Source organism: Nothobranchius furzeri, chromosome 11 (genome assembly GCF_043380555.1).
Source record: "Nothobranchius furzeri strain GRZ-AD chromosome 11, NfurGRZ-RIMD1, whole genome shotgun sequence".
In the NCBI taxonomy this organism is placed as follows: domain Eukaryota; kingdom Metazoa; phylum Chordata; class Actinopteri; order Cyprinodontiformes; family Nothobranchiidae; genus Nothobranchius; species Nothobranchius furzeri.
The window spans coordinates 50482330-50508515 of record NC_091751.1 but is presented as its reverse complement, the minus strand read 5'-3'; the positions used below and the strand labels follow the sequence as shown (position 1 = coordinate 50508515).

The 26186-nt window shown below is 38.9% G+C and overlaps 1 protein-coding gene across 2 annotated transcripts in view; it reads left to right on the top strand.

Moving 5' to 3' along the window:
- The window catches only part of sntg1 (syntrophin, gamma 1), an 82953-nt gene that overhangs the window by 6128 nt on the left and 50639 nt on the right, over window positions 1-26186 (top strand). The window contains exons 2-11 of one of the 2 annotated variants that reach the window (XM_015956736.3): window positions 12356-12507; window positions 13120-13169; window positions 16619-16753; window positions 19939-19995; window positions 20169-20226; window positions 20325-20368; window positions 20703-20744; window positions 21027-21129; window positions 21565-21647; window positions 21925-22055. In XM_015956736.3, coding sequence (XP_015812222.3) covers window positions 13143-13169; window positions 16619-16753; window positions 19939-19995; window positions 20169-20226; window positions 20325-20368; window positions 20703-20744; window positions 21027-21129; window positions 21565-21647; window positions 21925-22055 — 680 coding nt within the window. In that variant the 5' untranslated portion in view covers window positions 12356-12507; window positions 13120-13142. The remainder of the gene's footprint in view (window positions 1-12355; window positions 12508-13119; window positions 13170-16618; window positions 16754-19938; window positions 19996-20168; window positions 20227-20324; window positions 20369-20702; window positions 20745-21026; window positions 21130-21564; window positions 21648-21924; window positions 22056-26186) is intronic. The other variant, XM_015956737.3, reaches the window with a different exon arrangement.

Sequence of the window (26186 nt, the reverse complement as noted above, 5' to 3'; positions counted from 1 at the left end):
GAAAGACTTATTTTTCGACAAATGCGGCAAAATAATTGAAAACATGATGAGATGCTCTGCGCATCTCTCAGGAATTGATCTGGAGCGTAATCTGAATGAAAGGAAAGAAGAAATGGCACCTCTTGTGACACACAAAGAAGACCCCTGTTGAATACAAGATATTCTTACACTAATGTTCAAACTGCTGCGTGTTGATTTGAGCCTGCTCGCTGCTGGAGTAACACTGAGAAATGAGCTCTCTGATGTATCAGGGGAAGAGAAATCACAGTTCTTGTTTTTTTTCATCATCGGTCAACAGGAACTTCTTATTTTAGCTTACAGCTCTGATAAGTCCAAGAAATGGAATCACTGAGCTGTAACCTGTAAAAAAAAGTTGCTCATTGAATTACATAAACACGACTTAAAGATCTGCTCTAAATTTAAACAGTAATCTGCTAATTTATTAATGAAAAAGGGCAGTTTTCACACGCAAAAGCCTTGACTTTTACATTTAAAGTGTTTGAAATTTGCTTATTAGAGCCAATTATGGTATGTTTTAGTGGAAACTGTTGTCATAATTGTTGCTAATAAGATACACTAAGATTTCAGAGAGACCGGGCTAGATACCGCTTCAATTAACAACGTATACTTAGCCATGTTTTCATATTTTTAAACCTTTTTTTGAGCCAGTATGTGCAAAAATGACCCTTTACAGGGTTGATGAAAGGCCACCCAGCCAGAATTTTCCACTTGCAACTTCAGACTGGCGGCTGCTCTGTTGGGAAAAATGGAGCTGATATACCTGGTGCTGCAGTCTCGTTCCAGCACATTTCCTGCATGTTTTAAATCATGAACACATCTGATTTGTTAAAATTATGGTGACTCGCTCCAGTAGACACTAAGCAAGGCTGGGAGATGTTTCAGATGTTAGATTAAGGTGTTAAAAAGAGGAAAGCACAGTGAGGAGATAAGTTTTGCTTTTGATTCTACAAACAGACACTAGAGAGTGCTAAAAGCAAACCAAAACCACCTAGGTTACCTGAGAATTTTCCTCATTTTAATGTGATTTTAGTCATTTGACTAAATAACTGAGACACATTTGCAGTTTTTCACTTCATTTCTGCAAAAGAAAGCTGTAAACTTCATTTTAGGCCAAAATAGCCAAGAAAGTCTATTCTGCAGCCATAAAAACTGCAAAACAAATTGGCCAAAAAATATGTTCCTGACTTACTGCTGAATTAACAGATTTCTCTCTGCAAGTGTCTAAAAATATCTTAACTTGTTGAGATTATTGACCTTCATTCTCTTTGGGTAATTTAATTATTGATTTATCTAATAACTAATCAGGGAGGAGAGAAGAAGGCTGTGTTCACAAAGTCATTTTGCACAACAGAATCCTACCAAGTTAGTTTCTGTGTGTTTACCTCGTCACAGTTTATCCAAATACACTCAGCAGTTGTTGAGTGAAGAGGTGGTGATTGCTGAGTCATGAAATAAAGCATTTCTCCCGTTAGAAGGCTCCTGTGATTCAGAAGAACAAAAACATAAGTAGAAATATTTGGACTCCCAACATTTTATTCTAAAACTAAAAGTGCACTAAAGCCGAGGTTCTTTACCTCTGATTCTCAAGGACACCTCATTTAAAATTAGAATAACCTCTTCAGCATCCTCTTATTCTACACAAGGTTTTTAATCAGGCGTTGGTTCAAATTTGGTTTGTTGGATCAGAGGAACTTCCATATTCCTGCAGGACCAGGACTGGAGAGCTGCTGCCGAGAGTCTGGAGATGAGCAAAAGCACATTTGAACAGATTCCTAACAACATATATTGATGGTAATCGTTAGGAGAGATAAAAACAATGGATGGATCGTAAAACGGGTAAATGATCATCGAGGCTGTCCGTGTAGTCGTTCTGTTCCTTTTTAATTGGCTTGTTAGTTAATTTGCATCAACCGCTCCGAGGCTGCATCGTTTTATTTTTAGGCCCGAAGCAGAAAAAACATCTTGAAAATGTCAACTTGGTACATTTAGTCACAACGATTTCTAAAATATGACTACCAATCTTTATAGTTTTTGAGACACATCTGCATAGGTGTTTATCTTTGTTAGTGATTTAAAGAAAAGCTCATAAACAGTAAAGCCCCTAATCATACTTTTTCTAATCCAAACACAATTTCTAGTTGAGAGCATTTTGTAAGTGGAAAGATAATTAAAAAAACATTGGATGTGATGGATTTCTGCTCAGGACAAAACATCCTGCTTGTGTCCCGATCAGCCATGTTGAACATGTACCTCTTTATATAACAAGTTGTTGATAAGATGCTTGAGTGATATTCCATCACGCAGCAAGACTTCGGCTCCGAGTTTGTTTTTGGAAAGGAAGTAGAGGGGGGAAAAACATCATAATTACACAAATTTAAGCCTTTATTCTGAAACCACAGAAGAATGCTGTGGTTTCAGAATGAAACAAAAAATAAATAAATAAATAAAAATAAGGAAAATGTATTTATTCTGGTCACCACAGGGTTATTAATTGTACTAGCTTGTGTGTTGTGTAAAATTAGCCTTTTTTCCAGTATTTTATCATAACATTTATTATTTTTGACAGATTAAGCTAAATTAGGCTCCACCCTGCTCCCAGTAAACAAGTGGGGGCTGCCATGATTCAAGTTGGGTCTCGATGGAAGTTGCATAATCTAACTATGAATAAAAAAATGTTATTTATTATTTATTTCATAATTCTTAAAAGAAACAGTTAAACTTCAAATAGATATGAATAAGGATCACTAATCATTATTATTTAATGCATATAGAGATTTGATTCAGAAACCTGCTCCAAAATGTGCTTCTAATGGGTTAAAACTATATGCTCATCAAAAAAGAACATTAAGCCTATTTTATTCCTGTAGAAAACTGAATTTCATTTAGAAAGTATTAACCAGAGGCATGGTGGTTCTGAATGAGCCTGGTTGTTCACCTAAAATGAAAAATCATGTAATTTTCTAACAGATCATGAGACATTTTGCTAGATTCTGTAATTTTGAAATAACACAATGTCTGCAATCACCACTTAAATATAATAAGAAAAGATCTGGTGTACCCTATGTTCTGGGTCAGGAAGCACACGAACAAACCGCAGAGCGAGTGAATAAAACCCACCTCAAATTTTGAGTAGTAAAACTGTGTTTACTGGAGCACAACACCGACAGCTGCTCCACCTGCAAGCACCAACCACCATTTATCATCCTCCGCGGGCCACAGCTGTCCTCAGCTGCAGGAGATGGAGATGTCATGTTGCTATCTCCACATCATTCAGGCCATCTCTCCTCCTCTTTTGTTGCCTTTTGTGTCAAAGACAAGAGCATTATTGGAAATTCAAAGCTTAGCAAATTGGTAGGAGGGAAAGTATCTGATGATCGTGGAAAAAGAAACATAAAAAGCGTAACGCTGACTCTGCGTAAATAACACAAAGGGCTCAGACTTTTTAATCTGAAGATTCTTGCTAGAAGAGAAGAAAGGGGGACGTGCCGGCGTCTGACAGCATGGACAGGAGGGCTTGTTAAGACAAAGTGCTCAGCTCAGAGCTGCGGAGACATCTTTCAGCTGACCGTGTGCAGACATTCATTTTAAAATCAGGTCCACAAATTGTGTCAGGGTTGCTTTTTCAGCCATCACAGAGAGTTGATGTGAGGGAGTTCAGCCGGACACTTTAGCTCGACTTAATTTTCAAGATGGTTAAAATTCCCAAATATATAATTGAAACACAAATTGCTCACAAATTTAATAAAAAATGATGTTAGGGTCTAAACTTTGTCAATTATTGCTGCAATACGTCATGATTTTTGTCATATAAACATAATGCATTTACTTTTTGAATATTACAGATTTTTTCTACTTTTTCACTGAAAACTATAAAAAAAATACAACAAGCCCATCTTAGGGTCCTCATTAAATTCTACCTGATCTTACAAAGTGGATTAAAAGGGGTGTCGGCTCACGTCGACAAATGTTTCTAAATAAAAAATTTAAAGGAGACATTTAATGATTTCTTTTCTTAAATTATAATAATTCTATGGTCGATTCAAAACATGTTTAAGTTCTTTGTCTAAAATCCCTCTTAAATCAAGCAATTTCAGCAGTTTTAGTTTTGACAATTTCAGTACCTGCCAAAATGAGCTGTTTCAGGGCTCTGTCACTTTATGAAAACAAGCTGCAGCTGTCCACGTCCACCCATCCTCCACTCAGGCTGCTATAAGCTGAGAAGCTCCGATATCTGGATGGAGCTAGTAGAGTGGCTGCTCTTCTAGCGTTGACATCATAGATGTGTTGCCATTACTGGAACTTCAGGGTAAATTTACAGGAACTTCCAGGGTAGGTACTTGGAACAGCTGAGTGGAACTTTGTGTTAACTCAAGGTGATTGGTTCTAGCTCAGTAGGAAATAACATCAGGAGATGTCGTTCAAAACATCCGACAGTAATAAAATAAGAAGAGTTGCTTGTGAAGCAGAATGGAAGCAAAAGACAATAAGCACATGTTGCACTACTTTAAAAATGCTCGCAACACCTGAAAACACAGAGGAATTCCCCCACAATTATGTAATTTACTGGGCTTTGTCGTCTCACAGAGCTCCATAAAAAACAGAGCTTTTTTTTGGGCATTTAATGCCATAACGCAGCTGCTCTTGTTCTCTAAATTGATTAACTTATGATATACTTTGACAGAATTAAACTTTTGATGTTATTGTGTACGCTTTTTGGTGCTGATCAGTGACATTGCTCACTGTCAAAGCAGTCACGATATGTTGACATCCGTGCAAAGTCCTGAAAGGGCTGAATTTTAACGGAGACACAACAGCTTAGAGGACCGGAATATCTTATCTTCCGGTCAATTTCCCCCATCCTAGAATTTACCCTGACGTTCTGGCAATGGAAATATGGCTATAACAGAGGTTTTGTGCAAATTTCACTGTTTGTGACATCACAAAAGGGGACTTTTTAAAACAGCTTGTTTTAAACATAAACGAAAGATGGACAGAAAACATATACATGTTTTTTTTTAAATGTGTGGACTATCTATAGAGGTGGCAGAGATGCACATGGTAGCGCAAAATGATGCAAAAATGAGTTTAGCACACTATGTCCCAAAACAGCAGAAACTGCCCAACTTATGATGATTTTGATGTTTGGTGTAATTATGTAGATATTTACAAACATAATTTCTGCTAAATATGTTTGCACTTAGCTCAAGTCTTGCAGATTTTTGTGCAAGAAACTTTTAAACTGAAATCTATTTAATTTTCAGTGTCTTCTGTGGTTATCTCAAAATGTCCTTGAATTTTACTTGAATGATCACATTTTGGGATTTTAAACAATGTGGTAAAAGTTTAGAATCAGAGATTTAGTCTTTTGGTGAAATTTTAAGATTATGGGCAAAATACTGTCATTTTCCTCACTCATGTTTCTCATTTAGGGAGATCAGATCTGCTGAAGAATGTTTGTGTGCACACTGTCCACACTTTACTCATCATTGTATGTTCTTTTAATTTCTTATATATATATATATATATATATATATATATATATATATATATATTAAAATAGCTTAAAAGCAAAAGCAGTTTGACTTGAAACAGACTTTTTGATTGCAATCATGAAAATTCTATATATCAAGATATATACAAGATTTTGTGCAACCAAACAAAAAAAAAATTTAAACAATGATTGTCTTTGGAAGCATAGTTTAAAAACAGATAGGCAGCAGCTAGAAAAGTTTCGGAGCAACAGGTGACTCCGCCCCCTAGGCCAGCCCGGGTCAGCCCTTGGAACAACAATGAAGCTGGGACTGAAAAGTGGAAAAAGCTGCCAGACCGAACCGAACCATCACGAGTCACGCTGAACAGTGCTGTTGGAAAAGTGGTTTGACTGCCCAGTATACTACACTAGATGAGTCAGATTTGACAAAAACGAGGAAAGATTCTTTGAAAAAGCATTTATTTTTCTCTGAAAAAAAAAAGCATAGAGAGCATAAAAAGACACATTTTTTAAATAAACTAAGATAAGAAAAAAATCACTTGAGTGTTGAAGGCTGCTGCAATTGGATTAAGTGAGTTCGGAGTAGAGATGACTATTCCAGAAGAAAGGGAAGATCTGGAATCAATAATGAGGAGCACAGGATGGAAGTTGAAGGAGAAGAATTCCCAGCCATGAACTGATGAAGGAGTCAAGGTCTCTTGAGATACACAAGAGATGAGGTACTTTTGGAAAAATAGCTATAGTAAAATCAGCTAAAAAATCCTTGAAAAATTTTGAAGCTGCAGAATATAAAACACTTGACTATAATACCAATATTGATCCAGATAGTAATCTACTAAGTGCAATTAATGACAGTTGTACATATTATACAAATGATCAATTTAATGATTCTATGGATCTAGATCATTTTTCACTTATCCATTTTAATTGTAGAAGTCTTTATGCAACCTTTGATAAGATGAATGATTGCTTGAAAACATTTAAAAGCCACTTCCAAGTTATTGCTTTATCTGAAACATGGTTAAATGAAGAAAAATGTATTGATTTTGTTATAGAAGGGTATGATTTGTATTATAAAAATAGAGTTAAGAAAAAAGGTGGAGGGGTTGCATTGTATGTTAAAAGTTCCTTGAATTGTAAAATAGTAGAGTGTGTGTCAGTAGCCTTGGAAGATGTGATGGAATGTGTAGCTGTTGAAATCGAGATGGAAAAAACAAGAAATGTTATAGTAGCTTGTGTTTATAGAACACCAGGTTCTAAAATTGAATGTTTTAGAGAAAGGTGTGAAAATCTTATAGATGGATTAAATGACAAGAAAACCTGGTTAATATGTGGAGCTTTCAATATTGATTTACTTAACCAAGAAAACCACAAAACCACTACAGATTTTGTAGATGCAATGCCCAGTAGGAGTTTATATCCTGTGATTACTAAGCCAACCAGAGTTACCAGTACCTGTGCTACACTAATTGACAATATTTATACAAATGAAATACATGAGGCAGTTAATAGTGGTCTTTTAATAAGTGATATAAGCGATCACCTACCAATATTCATAATACATCATAGTCAAATAAAAAAAATAACCAAAGAAATTGAACAGATAAAGCATATTAGAATAAGGTCAGAGGAAGCAATAACAACATTTTGTAATGACCTGTTAAAGGAAAACTGGAGTGAGGTTTATGTTAAGGATGTGAACATAGCATATGATACATTTTTAAAAAAACATATACAACCCTTTATGATAAGAATTGCCCAATACTGCCATGTAAAAAAAAAAAAAAAAAAAGCAAAATGTTGATGTAAAACCTTGGTTAACTAAGGGACTACTAAAATCCTGTAGGAAGAAATAAATAAATTATGTAGAGATTTTGCCAGACTTCCATCTAAAAGCACAGAAATGAAGTATAGGACTTATAAAAATAAATTGACAACAATAACAAGGCAAGCGAAAAAAGATTATAATTTAAGGTTGAAGGAAAGTAAAGGTGATATCAAGAGAACATGGAGAATCTTGAATAGCGTTGTAAGACCTAGGTCTTTTCACGCCAATTGTCCAGATTACTTTATTAAAGGAGATAACGTTCTGAGGGATAAAAATGTGGTGCTGAATGAAGTAATTCATTTTTTGTAAACATAGGGCCAAGTCTGGCCAAATCTATGGAAACAAAAATTAAGGAAGATATAAAAATACAAGGAGGGAGTAGCATTCTACAGTCTATATTTTTGGAAGATGTAAATGAAAATGAAATATTGACAATAGTAAAGAAAAGTAAAAATAAAACCTCTGTTGATTGTCATGGGATTGACATGACTATAGTAAAGAAAACAACTGAGTATGTTGTTAAACCACTTACTTATGTTTGTAATATGTCTGTTCAGAATGGTATACTCCCAGAAAAAATGAAAACCGCTAAAGTAATTCTGATATTTAAAAACAGTGATAGACATAGCTTTGATAATTACAGACCAATCGCAGTGCTTCCCCAGTTTTCTAAAGTGCTTGAAAAATGGTTCACTCAGAAACTAGACAACTTTACTGAAAACAATAAACTGCTGAGTGACAATCAGTATGAATTTCGATCAAGTAAATCTACATCCTTGCTTCACTCCTAGCCCATTTATCTACTCTGTCATCCAAAATAATGCTGCTGGGTGACTTCAATATTCACATGGACAATAACACGCTCCCCATCACTAAGGACTTTTCTTCATGTCTCCATAGTCATGGGTTTCACCAACACATCAATATTCCGACCCACAACAAAGGACACATCCTAGACTTAATCTGCTGCTCTGGTCTCACTCCTCTCAACTGCTTAGCTACTGATCTCCACATATCCGACCACTTCTTTCTTTCATTTTCTCTCCAACTACCTGTTAGCCGTACTAAGACACTACATCTTATTCATTTTAGGAAAATCAACGACATCAATCTATACACTCTAGACACTCTCTTCACATCTTTCAACTATTAACTTCACTGACAAACTCTCCTCTCCCGATGAACTGACTAACCACTACAATTCCAGCCTACAAAACATCCTTGACACCTTGGCTCCATTAAAAACCCATACTGTCTGTTTTTCCACCTCTGCCCCCTGGTTCACATCTAACCTCAGAACATTAAAAGCTGAAGGAGGCCAGCTGGAGCGCCTCTACAAGAGAACGAGCCTCTCTATACACAAAGACCTGTACATCGCCCACCTAGCCCATTATAAGGATTCTATTTCTCATACCAAATCAGATTACTACTCCAGTCTCATCAACTATAACAACGGAAACTCCAAAACTCTTTTCTCAGTCCTCCATAAAATTTTCTATTCTCCCTCTATACTACCCCTTCACTTCTACTCCACTGACACCTGTAATAGCATCCTTTCCTTTTTTAACCATAAAATTACCCAAATCCACCAGAGTCTTAGCCCGGCTGACCCCCACGTACTTCCCCCTGACTATCTCACGTTCTTTGAATCCTTCTCAGACTTCTCAGTTCCTGATGCCTCTTATATCTCGGATTTAATATGCAAATCCAAGCCCACCACCTGTCAGCTTCACCCACTCCCATCTTCCCTGGTTAAATCCTGCCTCTCATCCCTGTTACCCTTCATTTGCTCCATCATTCATGCCTCCCTCTGGACTGGAATCGTTCCCTCAGCCTTAAAAACTACAGCTCTAACCCCGTTTCTCAAAAAGCCCGGCTCAGACCCCAACAATTTTAATAACATTCGCCCCATCTCCAACTTACCATTTATCTCTAAGATACTTGAAAAAGTTGTTGCTAACCAACTACACTCTCATCTATCCAGCAACTCCCTTTACGAAGTCTTCCAGTCTGGTTTCCGCCCCCACCACAGCACAGAAACGGCTCTGATCAAAATCACAAATGACCTCCTTCTTGCAGCAGACTCAGGCCAGATTTCCATCCTCATCCTACTCGATCTCAAGTGCAGCATTTGACACCATCTCACACACAGTTCTACTCCATAGACTATCCACCATCGGCATTTCAAAAACTCCTCTAAATTGGTTCAAATCTTATCTATCTAATCACACTCAATTTGTCCAACTGCGCACCTTCCACTCTAACCCCAAGCCAGTTACCTCTGGAGTTTCTCAGGGCTCAGTCTTAGGTCCCCTTCTCTTCATAATCTACTTACTCCCACTTGGCAATATATTCAGGAAATTTAATATTCATTTTCACTGCTACGCCAATGACACCCAGCTCTACTTCTCTACCCAACCAAACCCCCCGCTCCCTTCATCCTCCCTTCACAGTTGCCTCACCGAAGTCAAATCCTGGTTTTCTTCTAACTTTCTACAGCTCAACAGTAATAAGACTGAGCACTGGCACCAAGTCATCTCTATCCAAGACCAGTTCATTCTCACTCAGCTTCGACAACACCACACTTCTCCCTTCCGCCAAAGCTAAGAGCTTGGGTGTCATCTTAGACAACACCTTATCCTTCATTCCTCATATTAACAACACAATAAAAACTGCTTATTTTCATCTTTGCAATATCAATCGGCTCTGCCCCTCCCTCAGTCAGCACTCCACTGCTATTTTGGTCCACAGCCTGGTCACCAGTTGCATCGATTACTGTAATGCCCTCCTCTCTGGTCTCCCTCTAAAATCACTCAACAAGTTACAGTTAGTCCAAAATTCAGCTGCCCGGATAATCACCAAGACCTCCACTTTTGATCACATTACCCCTGTCCTGCAACAACTTCACTGGCTCCCTGTCAAATACAGAATTGACTATAAGATACTTCTTCATGCCTTTAAAGCCATCCATAATCTCGCTCCCCTATATCTTTCTAATCTCCTCCACATTGTCACTCCCACTCGCTCTCTCCGTTCATCATCTTCACCTTCCCTGTCTGTTCCTCGCACTCGTCTCAGTACTATGGGAGCCAGAGCTTTCAGCCACTCAGCTCCAAAACTCTGGAACACTCTACCGCCCGACCTCCACAATATAAACTCCTTCTCAACCTTCAAGTCTCAACTCAAAACTCACATGTTCCACCTGGCTTACTCACTGTAACTGTCCTCCTTCCATCTACTCTTTTTAGTCTATTATCCATTGCACTGCCCCGACTCTACCCTTGGGAATTACTCTTGGCATTTATTTCTTGTTGTTTGTATTGCTTGCTTGTTATATTTTGTCTTGTACAGTGACCTTGAGAGCTTTGAAAGGCACTTGAAATAAAATGTATTATTATTATTATTATTATTATTATTATTATTATTATTATTATTATTATTATTATTATTATTATTATTAGATGGTACTTCAGTTGAAAGAGTCAATGAAGTAAGATTTTTAGGGGTAATCTTGGATCATAAACTTAATTGGAAACCCCATATAAAATATATAAAACAAAAACTGTGTAAAAGTATTGGACTTTTAAATAAAGTAAAAAGTATTTTGAAGTCATCAACACTTCATATAGTATATTATTCATTTATTGTTCCATACTTGACTTATTGTATAGAGGTTTGGGGCAACACATATAAAACAAACACTAATCCTTTGTTTTTATTACAGAAGAAAGCTATGAGAATTATATATAAAGTAGATGCTAGGGAACATACCAATAGACTTTTTATTGAATCAAAAATGATGAAATTCAGGGATCTGGTTAATTTGAAAACTTTACTGATTATGTTCAGGGCAAAAAGAGGTTACTGCCAGTGAAGGTACGGACGTTTTTTGTTTTGGTTTCAAATGATGGAAAAAATATAAAGAAGCCTGAGTTTAAAAGAGTTTTTGCACGAACAACATTAAAGCAAATGTGTATTTCAGTATATAGAGTAAAATTATGGAATAATCTGGATCATGACCTGAAAAAATGTTTAACTACCAATCAATTTAAAAGACTATATAAAGAAAAAAACATAGGATCCTATGATTGATGAGTAAATATTGAATAAGTATAATGATAAGTTTTATTGTGATTTTGTTTACAAAGATAAGGAAGTTCTATATTTGGTTTGTGTATAAGGTAATTCTGTAAATTATACTGTATGAAGTAGAATGGGGTAGGTCATACAAGACTTCTTCTTCCTCCCCCTTTTTTCACTTAGAAGACTGTTGCTGATTGTATTTTGCATGAATGATGAATGAAACTGCTGAGTGAGAAAATAAATTAACAACTAACAATAACAATTAAGTGCACAAGTCCCACTCAAGTAAACATAAAGACGTGTTCTTATAATCCTGTAGAACAGCGACCATAGCAGAAACATCTGTTTTATTTTGAAGGTGGCATATAGTCAACAATGGGCACTAAAGAGGAAATATTTCTCAAGGATGTAGATGGAGTTTAATACATGTAATGAAACAAATCTGCTCAGCTTTCTTAAATCCAAGAATATAGAAGAATGTGAGTTAATTACAATTTTTCTCTCATGCCCATGATTCCGAAGGTTTTTTATGAGTGGGGAGCTGGAGGAGATTCTTCATCGATGGACAAAATTGTAGTTTATTCTAGGTGCTCTTTTGGGAAATTGAGCCTGGAATTGCTCCGGATTCAGCATCCCACATACTCACCACACTTTATCTGGAAACGCTCTCATCTGTATTGTTGGCGGATGTAGAAGACATTCCAGTTACAGTCCAAAGCATGTCATCAACAACATTCAGAGTTACGTTTTATTTAATTATTTTCAGCTCCAGAGTAACAGAATGACACCACTTAGTCCAATCCCGCTGTTACCGAAACGCGTCCCATCAGGGACCTTCCAGGAGAGAATCCTCACTGAGCTACAGGCTCAATCAGCACTCCAGCATTTGTTCCACTGGGAATATAACATGGCTCTCACACACTTTCACACAGGCGGCCAAGACAAGTGACAGCGCTGCACTCCCACCACCCAAACTGATAGCCATGATCCGGAGAGGCCCCCTGCTACGGCTCAGATCAGAGATCAGCTCGCTGCTCGATGGCTAGACCTCTACACTCAAAGAGCTGGGGGCCTTTCTGCTGAGGTAGGTCTCAGCCGCCCTCTGCAGCACAGGTCCTCACAAGTGTGAGCCATTTTTCTGCTGCACTTGTTTAGTTGAGTCAAGTGGCATTCATGTCGGAATAAAACCGATGCTCTCTGTAGGTGAGGCATTCCTGGAAACACCACATCCATAAGAGTGCAACAGTGTTTGTTATTTCCTGACTTTCTAACCACAGTCCCTCACTGGCATTAGTGCTGATGTCCCTCTGTGGCTCAGTGACAAGCCGTCAGTCACGGTAACACAGTTTGTTTCTGGGAGGATGGATTCAATATGGAAACATTTATTAAGATACCTCCAATTTCACCTTTGCTAATAAATTATTCATTAATGCTTAATGGGCTCCAGTTTTCTCCCGAAAATTGCTCCATTGAGACTTTAGCCCTGGTTAAGTTTAGAAGAAGCACATTTAAATGGAAAAATCTATTAGCCAGCATTGTCTGCATTCTATATGAGAAATACTGTAGTGTAATGAATATAGACGTCCTGCTAACAATGCTGAATGAACTCTGCTGTGTGCTTTAGCTGCATGGCTTGGTTGTGTCGTTGTGTATTTGTCCCCACTTTCACTCTGTGCTGCTTTTCTTTTCATTGCAGAATCCCACACTGCATAGTAGCACATGGATTTCAAGACTTCAAATGAAGAGGTTAGTAGGTTACAGATCATGGCTATATTACCAGCTGTAAGTACCTTTCTGAATGACATTGGTTCACGAGATTGATGAGCTAATGACTAGTCCGAGAACACCCAAGGCTAAAGTGGATGGCGCCAATCAACTTCACATTAGCTCATATGAATGTTATTTTACCTTTTTATGTTTGCAACAGCATCACTTTTCCATTACATGTTTATTTTTGCACAAATATAAAGAAATTCCTCACAGATCAGATAATCCGCTGCAAACATGCCAACTTGGTAGCTGAATTTAATCTGCAGTGAGACTCTGGTCTTCAGCCCGGTTCACATGGCAGGATATTCATGTCGATCATTGACGAGCTCTTCCACCTCCAACAGTCTTAAGGATGTGCAAGATTATGGCTCTAAAGATAATCTTATCAGATAACCCTACCGTGAGTGGTGTGTTATGATATCTCGGAAGTATGTTGGGACAGCTCCGGTGATAAACCCGGACTTTGAAACATGTTGGATTGTCTTGGTCTGATTTTCAGGGACAAATGAACACGCTGACTGATGAATGTGATGTTTAGTCAATCAGAAAGCATGTTTGTTTACTTCAAAGTCACGTTTTATCGAGATTTCCCATCCAAGTGGGAACTGTCCAGGAATTAAGTCACTTTTTGCTGAGTATCTGGACACCAAAAATAGCAGGATCAAACTGGTATATCCATTATTTTTATCACCATATGTGGTCTTTCATGCTTTGAAAATCAGCTTTAAAATTCTGCCGTGTGAACTGACTAGCTATTAGCTCATCAATCCTCAAGGACATAAACTCTATTTCTCCAAAAGAAGTTATCTTGGAGTCAAATGTTAATTATTTATAACTTTTACACATGAAACACACTACTAAATAGCCAAAATATCACTTTAACTTCTCTGATCCCAAGAGAAGCCGTGTGCATAAATTAGTTAAGAGCATCACACTAAACTGTTCGTCCACGTGACTGACCACTCCTACTAAGATCTCAGCAGCAGCTCGACACACTGATAAAGTCATACCAAACACACACGCACGCACGCACGCACACACGCACGCACGCACACACACACACACACACACACACACACACACACACACACACACACACACACACACACACACAGGAATATGACACATTCAGCTGTGGGGGAAACACGCAGCGGCGCTCCAAGTCCAGAATTCCATTTAGAGAGACCCAGACGTTAATCTGACACGTTTCAAATCAGCCTGAGTCATGTTATTAACTGCCTTTTAATGGACATTTCAATGTGTTGTGCATGCTGTGAGGGAGATGTAACTGAAGCCAAACACGTGATATGAATGACGTTACACTGGCCAGTCTTATGTGAGCGCATCTCTGCGGACTAAGCACACAAAATGAAGCTTCAAAATCCACATTTTCTTCCTAACGGGTCAGTATCTGAGCACAAATGTGTTTCCATGATAATTTGTTAAAATACCAGTTTTATAGGCCAGAAAACTGCCTTGTGTTTTATTATTAAAACATTGAGCTGCAATGGTGGACATGCGGTATAAACCCAAATCTTTGATTTGAGGTTGTGTTTATTTTTGCTGAAAATTCAGTGATTTTGGGATCTGTTTAGTACATGAAATATGTCTGTCAATAGACATGTTGTCCTCCGTCGCCCTAGAGGACATTATTGGATCTTTTAATATGACTGAGGACACATTTGTCTTTCAAACTGCATAAAGACTAGACTGCACCCCTGAATGCTGCTCATCTCTGATGCGTTCAATGTCCATTCTTTAATGCTCAGGGTGAACGAGGCCCTAGAGGCCATTTCTCAGAATGAGGCCAGTTCTGCTCCATTCATCATGCTATCATAAAAAAAACCACCAAACTACTCTGAAACCCTGATGATGAGTTGTCTTTGTAAAGATTGTTTTCATCCTCGCTCCTGGGGCCTCATTTATAGAACAAACTTAGGCTGTTGACAGGAAATCGTTGTCCAACTCGTTCATCGTAAGAAGTACACTCCGATATGAAAATGTTCTTATCCGGAGGAAAAGTTTAGACCTGACACATAATCTTTTATTATTTTTTTCCTGGTGTATTGCTTTCCATTAAGGCCTGCGCTGAATTTTAAAAATTGTGTCATTTGATCCCTCAATTAGGCATGTGTGTAATTATTTACTAAGAACAAGGTTTGTCGTCAGGACAACTTAATGTTTATATCAGCCATTTTTAATCGTTCACATCAGCAGCAACCAGGATGCTAAAAATCTAGGTTTTCTCATTTAATTTAAAAGTTCTTTAAATTATGTTTCCTAATCAAATGATTGTTTCATTTTCAGTTTTGATTTACAGATTTCTTTATGCTTCAGAGTGGTTTTCTTTGCCCGATTTTATTTACATAAACATAAACATAAACATTTCTACACACTTCTTCTAAATTATGTGCAGAGCAGGAGGTAAACACTTAATACAACCTCCATAAACCCACCAGGTTTTTCCCCTTTGCACACCTCACATAGTCACCAAAATGTAGCTCTGTCAGACCGAGGATGACGGTGCAGATGGGGGGTGGAGTAATGGTGCAACAGGAAATAGGATGGGAGATAAGGCTAATTATTTGCAATACATGCGGTGAAGCAGGTCAGACGATACTCAGACACCTGCCTGACCTGGTTATTACATCAGCACTACTACCCTCATTTTGCTCAGCTAATGATGCTTGCACAGACACCACATCACTTCAAATAATGTAAATTAATGCCTCACTCGTTTTCGTTCCTCACTCCGCAGCCACAGGCTGGAAGACCTGTGTCTTTGCATTCAAGACAATACGTGCCATAAACTGACTTTGATTCAAGTCTGACCTCGAGTTTCAGCGATACTCTTTCTACGAAAGTCAGCGATGCCGCCAATTGTCTCGTTAGCTGACGTATCCCAGACGACAGGGATGCTGACATCCGAGGCTTTCTTCTATTAGCAGTCTTGTCAGATGAAGGTGCTTCTTTTATTCAGACCCTTTTTCAAGTCGAGGACAGGACCAGCATCACAATTAGCCCGGGAGGAGGACGGATCTGCAGAATGCAAATTTATGCAGATTAGCATGTTTTAAAGGGATCATTGGAAACACACACAGTCCTCACGCTTGCTTAATTTAAAGCAGACACATTGAAATGTAGATAGTGGGTTTCATTTTCAGCCGTTCCCCGCTTCATGATTTGCCATCATTTTCTTCAGCACTCTTAGCATAAATGATAAAACGTAATCTGAGCTTCTTTGTCTCACACTGAAGGCACAGTAGTTTCATTTTCATTAGCTCAACAATTAAAGCGGTAAAAGAAAATAACAGACACAAAACTAATTTCTGTGTTGGAGTTTTCTCAATGTCATTTCATTTCACGGCCAGTTAATGTGGTCACGGAGAGATGATGAGTGATTTTATCTGTCTGACTGTCCGCAGACAAAGACTGGGATTTATTTGATGCAAGAAGGTAATGAGGAGCCGTTTAATATTCGACTGCACTTGGCCAAAGATATTCTGACCATTCAAGAACAAGACGTCATCTGTGTGTCGGGGGAACCTTTTTATTCAAGCGTAAGTAACCCGAGTCTGTGTTGTAACTGTTCCTTGCACTTCATCAGTTTTATTAATGAAACTGAGTCATTCACCAGCTGATCTCGCCGATCTTGAGTAGAGCAGTTACATTTCACTCTATGGCACGCTTGACAGCTTTTCTTTCACGTAAATAAATACATCTTTTTCTAATAAAAATGACTCGTCTGAGATCAGAGTCGATGGCCTTTACCAAAACGACATTTATTCAATAACATTTTACTGGATAAAAATCCTCAAAGACAAATAAACGTTTTTGTCCTCTCAAATGTTGCTGCTACTCCCTGAAAAGGGCAAAGGCATTGTGGCGTGTCACGCGAGGACACCGCCGCCTCATGAGACCAAAGTGAAACTTTACTGCAGACAACCACGGCGATTCATGTTTTCATTTGCCCTCCCTCCTCTTCAAACAGATTTCCACTCAGCCATGCCGGATCGGCCCGACGTTTATCTGGTGGCGGGTTGATTAGATCGAGGAGTGACGCACCTCAACAGCAAAACATTTGGGTGCTCTGATTGGTCCGGTTGCTCACAGACAGATTTTGAACTGCAAAGAGGTTTTAGACTAAATTGATCGGCAAACTTCCCACAAAGTAAATGTTACATTTTGATGTTGGGGTTTGTTTTTCTCAGAGACATGAGAAAATGACAAAAAAAAAAAAAAAAAAAAAAAAACAGGACTTGTGACATGTAAACATAAAGCTGTGGCTAACAAAATGAAGTTCCAGTCCTGCTTAGTGACAGCACTATTCCTAATTCTCAATCTTGATGCTTTAAGTGTAGATGGTATTTTATGGCAATTATCTATAAGCTACAGGATGCTGATATCTGTATATTTAACATTAGTCCCACTGTGGTAAATGTCTCAGATGTTTGATAATAAAATGCGCATCATGCATTTTTCTTCCTCCCACAACTGCATCTCTATAGTTTTGTGACATTTACCCACAGCTACAATGTGAGAACGTTTTCAGTTTTTTTGTAAATTGTTTTGAATGATGCTTCTGGTTGCATCTAAATGATCATGTTTGCTGAGTGGCCAAGGCATGTTCATGGCTTTTAGCTGCAGAACTGCACAGACATGCAAATCAGTCATGAAATGCATCACAAAAGAATTTTCTAGAAATGCAACGATTCTAAGGCCAAAATCGACTTATGGTTCTTGTACAGCCCTGACCAGCCAGATGCTGATTTATTTCCAAGAACTAAAATAAACAAAATGTGTGTTATTTCAATGTCTGGTTAACAAGAAGCAAAAATGTTCTCATGGAAATTTGAACTAGAGAATTTGTTTTATTGATACTTGGCAATGGTGTATTAAAGCAGTAATCCTGAGATTTCCCCCTTTCAGGAATTATGTGTAATTTATTAGAAATCTGTAACATTGATAATCTGACTCTGGTATGGACTCAGATGATAATTCAACCCTGGAATATCTTCATCTGCCGGGTGCAGTAGAATATTTGCTGTCAAAACTTTCTTGCCCATGAGAAATGTCGCCAGCTTTGCATCAGTCTAGATCAGCGGTTTTCAATAGGCGGCCAGGCCCTCTTCGGGACCCTTCTTTGTGGCCCTCAAATCGCCACCCCCACCCCCACCCCCCGGTCCAGCCATCGCAATTGTGCCGGAGGGGTAGGAACAGCGCTGGTGTGTATTTGTGTTAGGTTATATTGTGTTGGTTTTCTGTGGAGTATGACCTGCCATCCCCCCACCCCTACCCAGACCTCGAACTTCTTTTTTGAAAATGCCCCTTGGACCATTATATTTGAGTACCCCTGGTCTTGATACTTCCTCAAATGCTCGCGCACACTCTGATTGACAGCAAGTTCAGCTAATGGCTAATGCTGTTGGCTAATGCTGAGTGGCGCTCAATTCAAATTGCATGGGGCTCTGTGACACTGCGAGGTTAGCAAAATAACAATTTGACATATTTGCCTACATTATACCAGTTTACCCACTTTTATGGGTTTCTAAAAAAAATCATACATAAATATGAAAGGGGGAAACTCCAGATTGCTGTTTAAAGTCACAAGCTGTGTTTGATACGTTTTACTGGATGCATGAAACCCAAATCAGATGTGACAGGTGACTCAGAGTAGATTTATGAAAGAAAGAAAAACTAATTAAATAGAAAAAAAAAGAAATATGAAGTTTATACCCTAACAGTAACAACCATCTTGCTTTGCATTTATGTCCCATTCTGATATCGATATCGGAAGTGATTTGACATCGGCCCAAAAACAGTGTATCCGATTATATTGGGCGGCATCAAACACCTCCGATATAAGCAAGGTTTAAATTTTTGCAACCAGTGGTTAAGAAAAAATTGTCATTTTTTCATACTTACTGTTATTGGCTATAGGCCGATTGAGTAATATCACTTGATCAAGCCTTTCATACATTCCACACTACGAAATAGGTAAAGGTATGTATGATTTGTGCTGATGTCGTATCTTGATATCAGTAGTGGTCAATACTGACGGCTGCAATATCGGTATCATATCGGAAGTGAAAAAGTTGTATCGATTCGGCACATCCCTACTTTAAAATGTACTAAAAAATGTGTGTGTGTGCTCTACTTCCTTATATAGTAAAATCCCTAAAAGATAACATGGCAGGAAATTTCAGTTTGGGTAGCAATTAAATGGCTAGTCTATATCTCTGAGAGTAATTAATGCATTAACAGCATCAATTCAACAAAAATGCATAACTGCATCAGAATTCTTCACATTTAATCAGTAACACTGCAGCATCATGAAATAAAACGTGTTATTCTAGCAATAGTAGATTGTGAGCTTTAAGCTAACAAGAGCTTTAAGCTAACAGGTGCTTGTAAACAACATAAATTCAGATTAAGTTACCAACTCAGAGTAAATCAATATTAGCATTAAAGTGCTAACACATAATTAGCTTTATGTTTCATTAACACACAATAGGCTAACGGTGTGTCACATCTAAAATGGTCTGGATGGAAACGCTCCTGATTTCAGGCTGATCAATTTATATTTGTGTTTTCTAGGTTCCAGGTTGTAACAAAATTATCCATGTGGACTTTACATAAAATATTTAAATGTATGATGGTATTAATCTGTTATTTTATTAGTTTCTATTTTTGCTAATAGTCCCTCACAAGCCTAGGGTCTGAGCTCATCTCTTATCTCTTGCAGGAGAGGACCGTAACCATCAGGAGGCAGACGATTGGAGGGTTTGGCTTAAGCATCAAGGTAATTTAGATCCTATCTGATTAGGTCGTCCGTCTCGGTCCTTTAAATAGAGTGTGAACAAGTGTTATTGATCACTTCCTTGTCAAACTGCAGCAACGGTGAACAACAGTGCACGGTCATAAGATTCCTGCGGTTCCTTTGTGATTCAGTTCATTTCATTTTCCACATTTCAGGGTGGAGCAGAGCATAAAATCCCTGTTGTGATTTCAAAAATATCAAAGGAACAAAAAGGTAAAAGATCTTTTATGTTAATGCTTTGCCCTCTCCTGATAATTCACGCTTTTTAATTGGAGTTTGTTAAAGATTTTTGTTGCTTTGTTTGTTTCCAGCTGAACTCTCTGGGCTGCTTTTCATCGGAGACGGTATCCTTCAGGTAAAAGTGTCACACGAATGCTTCCTCCACTCATTTCACAAAATACTCGCCATCTTTAATAACTCATGTGCCACATGTCCCCATTACCTCATGTAATTACTCATCTCCAATAGGCACAGGGTCTTTTATTTATTGCATGTATTCCAGCCAAATGAATAGGAAAAAATCACACCTCCCCCACGTAATAACTGTGCTTGTGACATCCGAATTTGCACTTTTCCAACACAAACGCCACAACAGTTATTATGCTTGTCTCATTAATCATTTTTGAAGTTTTACTGATATGGAGCCAGGAGTGTGTGATTCAGACTACCTGTGTTACTCTTGTTTCCAGATTAATGGGATAAATGTCAGAAGCTATCGCCATGAGGAAGTGGTGAGCTGTCAGCTCAGATCTCATACTTTCATACCTTGCTACAACTCTTTTCAGCAGCTTATCTTGTCTCATGTGATGATTTGTATCTTTTTGACACATAAAGCCAATTTTTTCCTGTCTTTCATCTCTTTTTAAGAGTACCGTTTTTGTGTAAGAAAATAGCATACGGTAACTCTTCAAGCCCTTATCTTGGATTGTTTTTTGTTCTTAGACGCGTGCACGCTGTGTTTCATCCCAGCAGGCAATCTGCAAATAAACAAACAAATAAACTGTAACTTTCAGGTGCAGGTGTTGAGAAACGCTGGCGAAGAAGTGACTCTGACAGTGTCTTTCCTGAAGAAGACTCCGGCCTTCCTTAAGCTGCCGCTGTGCGAGGACTGCATTTGTGAGGAGCCTCTGGTTATTCTCTAGTTTCACGTCCTAAGTGCGCCACTGCCGTGGAAAGTAATTAACCAGGATTATTTTTAGCTAGAAGTGGTTGTCTTGGAAACAATCATGTCAAGCCACGTTCAGAAAAATAAAATGATAAAAAGAAAAAAATCTGCAGTTTTCTTGAGGAAAATCAGAGAAAGATGCTGTTTTTTTTTTAAATGGAGGGACTAAATTGAAACAATTGATGATGTGATCACTCTCCCATGAGAGCGTCAGCCCATCATCAGACTTGGAAGCTTTAGTAAGATCCTTTTATTAGTGATTGGAGGCCAGGTTGACTGGTAAGTCAGCTGAATGCAAACAGGCACCAAGCAGGCGCTATCTTTAGTTGATAAAACAGAATGAAAGTGTGATATTTGTGTCTGTGTTCTCCCTGCTGCATCTCCAGGCATCCCCAGTGACCAGAGCAGCGGGACTTCATCTCCTCTCTGCGACAGCGGCCTGCATCTAAACTACCACCCTAACAACACGGTACTCTTCATTAGCCTCCTCTGTCACTGACTGCTGCTATAGCCCTCCTGCTGTATCTACGCGGCAGCATTGCGAGTGCCAGTGAGTTGTTTCCATGCAACTGCTCGCTGATAACCGTGATGCTCTATCTTTGTCATTTGAAAAGGGTGAATCAGCTCTAATCTGCAGCTTTTCATGCATCTTCAACACTGAGCAGCTGCAGAGGCAGCGCAGCTCAGGCTCTTGACGTGAGCGAGACAGGAAGCTCCTCTAAGTTATCTGTTTCACCCCGCTACAGGACACGCTGTCCTGCTCGTCCTGGCCCACGTCTCCGGGGCTTCGATGGGAGAAGAGATGGGTGGACCTGCGTCTCATTCCTCTGCTACACTCTCGCCTGTCACAGCACATTCCCGGCTCTGACGTCTGCAGGTGAGCTATGTGGCCCGCGTCTTCAACTGTCAGCCGCTTTAGGGCTCAATATAATGGTTGTTCTGAAGTCTCCTTTCATGGGAATTTTTGTGAAGCAGCACATTGTCATGCTTCTTCTTTAAGTAGGCCATGTGTTTTGATTTTTCACCTCTTTTTAAAACATGACTCACCCTTCCGATCTTAACCATTCTGTTTGTAAGAAAACAACTGAACCACGACTCTTTTACAAGCTCAAACACATCACAGCAATCGCATCAGACAGAATCAACCACATTCTTCTGTAGTAGATGCCATCCGTGCACATTATCTCAATAATAAAATGCTGCAACCCTACAAAAATCATTCGAGATTAACACGGGATGCATCATTTCGTTACGTGCCATTGAGTTTTTACCTGTTTGTCAATATTTATCATAAACCGCTCGTATCTCGCAGAGCTCACCCAGGACTGTAAATATGCATGTGAGAAGCAATAAAGAATAAAATGAGCTCATCAGTCACTTTCTTATTTTTTCATCTTCATAATAAACAACAATTCATTTTATTTTATTCAACTCGCAGGTTCTCATTTCTTTACTAAAAATCAGTTTAAACAATAATTAGGTTCATGATGACAGCGATCTATTTCATCTGCAATAATTTGGTTTATTTTTTTATCTGCCCTAACATTTATCGGTTGCAGTTTTTTCTGTTGCTTAAACACATTTCTTGAATCTATGCTTTGTATTCTCACAACAGTAAATCTAGACAAATCCATAACGTTGTGGCGCTGTCACATTAGTGTCCCTTTAATAAAACCTATTTACAAACATCTCATAGTGATTTACCTGAATATGTTGAGTTAAGGACATTCTAAGAGGATGTTTTTATATTTATTGTTTCTGCTGAATTAATGGGACAATTAGGGGAAAGGCGTGTCTGCGCCAGCGAGCCTTTATTAGAACAGGTGTGTGCCGCGCTGAATAACAAAAAAGGAAAAAGGGAGACAACGCCAGACATCCGAGCGTGGAGGTTATCAGCATGGGCGCGGAAGAAGATCCTGAGGATTGACGCCCAGCAAACTGTCGGGTCGACTGAGGTGCCAGTGAGAAGTGCAGAGGTCACAGCAGAGTCACCTGCCCGGTAAAGCCAGAGAGAGGGGCAGATCGCGCTGGAGAGCCATGACGACTGGGCTGCTTCACTTGTTGGCTTACTCACCTCCAGGACCCGGAAAACTGCTGAACCCGACTCGGAGCGAGAAGTAGCTGAGAGTGAGATAGGAACAAAGATTGCATCCCGCTGCTGCGGCCCCAAGTGGAGCCGGTGAGATCTGCCTGTTTTGATGGGGGTATTTATTACCGGTATACCACCCATTTTTTCATTATTAGGAGCAATCACCTTTTTGTATATTTTTTGCGCAAGATAATTTGGGGGATTAAGGACAAATAATACTAGACTTCTGCTCCTATTTAATTTAAAAAATATATATTATTCATATTTTATATATATTATATATGTTTTAATCTATTTAATTAAATTTTTTAGATGGGCATTTAGGGTTTATTTTGTTTGCAGTATTGACTTGATTATGTCACTGGAAAAAAACTGAATACATATGGCCAAGTGGCACAACTGAACTGATTGTGTGGAGTGTCCTTTTTTGTTGAATCACAGGGGTCTTACTGACTCAAGCAGAGATTTTTTTATTTTGTTTTATTTTTTTGTGGGTTTTGAAACTTTTTATATGTTCATCAGTGACACAGCCTTTTCACCAGCAGTTTGGGAGGCTGATTGTTGCAACGTCTCGCCCAGTTTCTCAAACATTGTATTTTCAGGTCAAAATGAAGCTCTAGACTCAAAACTGTTCACTCTTGCTGAAAAACTTAAATTTGCCCACACACACAGACACGCACGCGTGCACACACACACAGACACGCACGCGCGCACACACACACACACACACACACACACACACACACACACACACACACACACACACACACACACACACACACCTACTTGTACACTAGACCTACTTCTCCTCCTCCTCCTCCTCTTGCACCTCCTCCACCCTGTTGTTCTAGACATCCTTCTCCACTTCTTCCTTTGCATCTCTTTGGATCCATCAAAGTTTGTGATTGGTGTGTGTTAAATTGTGACTGTAGTGTTTCCAGTTGGTTAATTGTGTGTTACTTGAGCTCCAGCTGTGCTGACGTCCATCAACATTATTGACTGCTAGTGCTTTCTAAACGACCACATGGTGTCAGCACTGAAAAAGGTTGGGATTTGTGTGTGGAGTTTTGCAGTAACAGTTCACCAAATCGGACTCATGTTAAAGCAGGGGAATAGTGTGTACGGTTCAGGGGAATGGGTGTGCTTTTTGAAAAATGGAATTACGGTTTTGGAATTTGAGTTCAAAAGATCGGTGATAGTGTTTAGGCAATCAAGAAAAAACTGTAAATGTTGCACGTTTGAAACTCATTAAGCTGTCGATGCATCTAATTTTTTCTTCAATACTGAGGCTGATAGAAATAGACTTTTAGAAATTGGCCATTGATGTTTTAGTCCATTAACTGAAAACTGAACAGGGGAATTATAAAAGTTTAGTGATTTATGAGGCACAGCTTTCAGATTATGTTGCAACTAAATGATGGTTTCCAGACTTCAGTTTTAAACTTTCTTTAAAAGGGTAATCTGTTCTGAGCAGCAAAACATGCAGATAATTAATTATTCTAAAATCTGTTTGTTTATGCTTTTGTAACTTTATATTTGCAGGATTTAAAGCAAAATATGAGGCTTGAATTCATGGTTTTTGCTTGAGCTTTGCTGAAATGTGTACATTTTTGTCACTGAGCAAAAGTCATCTGCCTTCTGTACCAAGCGGTAAATAAAAGATGCTTTTATTTCATCACACGTTGGTTAGTGGACTATCAACTTAAGGACACCTGGTCCTCTGCAAGTACAAAAGGTCAACAAATCATATTTTAAGCAAAAGTGAAATTACTGTGCAGATCAAAATAAATTTGGCATATGTGCTACAAGCTGTAAAATATGTTTGTTCACTGAAATGAATTAAAAAAATGCCTGCATTTGAGATATTTTTATTTGATGAAATTTAAGTCATTAAAGGTAGAATGCTTTCTCCAGGTCAGGGACGAGGTCCTGCCCCAAGTGTAGGAGTTTAAGTACCTCGGAAAGATGGAGTGTGAGATCGATAGGTGGATTGGTGCTGTGTCTGCAGTGATGTGGGCGTTGTACCGATGTGTTGTGATGAAGAGAGAGCTGAGCCAGAAGGCAAAGCTCTTGATTCACCGGTCGATCACTGTTCCTACCTCACCTATGGTCACGAGCTGTGGGTAGCGACCAAAAGAATGAGATCACGAATACAAGCAGATACGTTTTCTCCGCAAGGTGGCCAACCAAGCTCTCCCTTAGAGATAGGGCGAGAAGCTTGGACATCCAGGAAGAGAGTAGATCCACTGCTCCTCCATGTTGAGAGGAGCCAGTTGAAGTGGCTCAGGCATCTGATTAGGATGCCTCCTGAACGCCTCCCTGGTGAGGTTTTCCGGGCACGTCCAACTTGGAGGAGATTTAAAGGAAGACCCAGGACATGATGGAGGGACTTTGTCTCTCTGCTGGCCAGGGAACGCCTTAGGATTCCCCTGGAAGAGCTGGCTCAAGTGGCTGGGGAGAGGGAAGTCTGGGCCTCTTGACTTGGGATGTTGCCCCCACGACCCGACTCAGAACAAGCGGAAGAAAATGGATGAATGGAAATTGAACTTGGTTGAGATGTTGAGCGATATTGGTTTTTCTATTGCTGATACGTAGGAGAGATAGTCGGCTGATGGCTGATATGTACTGCCGGTTTCCAATTTCCACCGCCGATATCTAGACATTTTCAGCCTTATTTTCATGCTAAAATGTCAGTTGATGCTCAACATTTCTGAAGCTGAATCAGTTTTTGAATTCAGAATTTCACTAACTGTAAAATTTTAACCTTGTGCACCACCCAGTGTTAACGTCCAAAACCAAAATAAAGTTAATTTAGAGTATTTATTATGTAGATATTATTAGTGAATGTCAAAATACATTTAAATTAAATCCTGCAACGGCACCGGGCTGCCTGAGGATCGGCCCGATACATCAACCGAA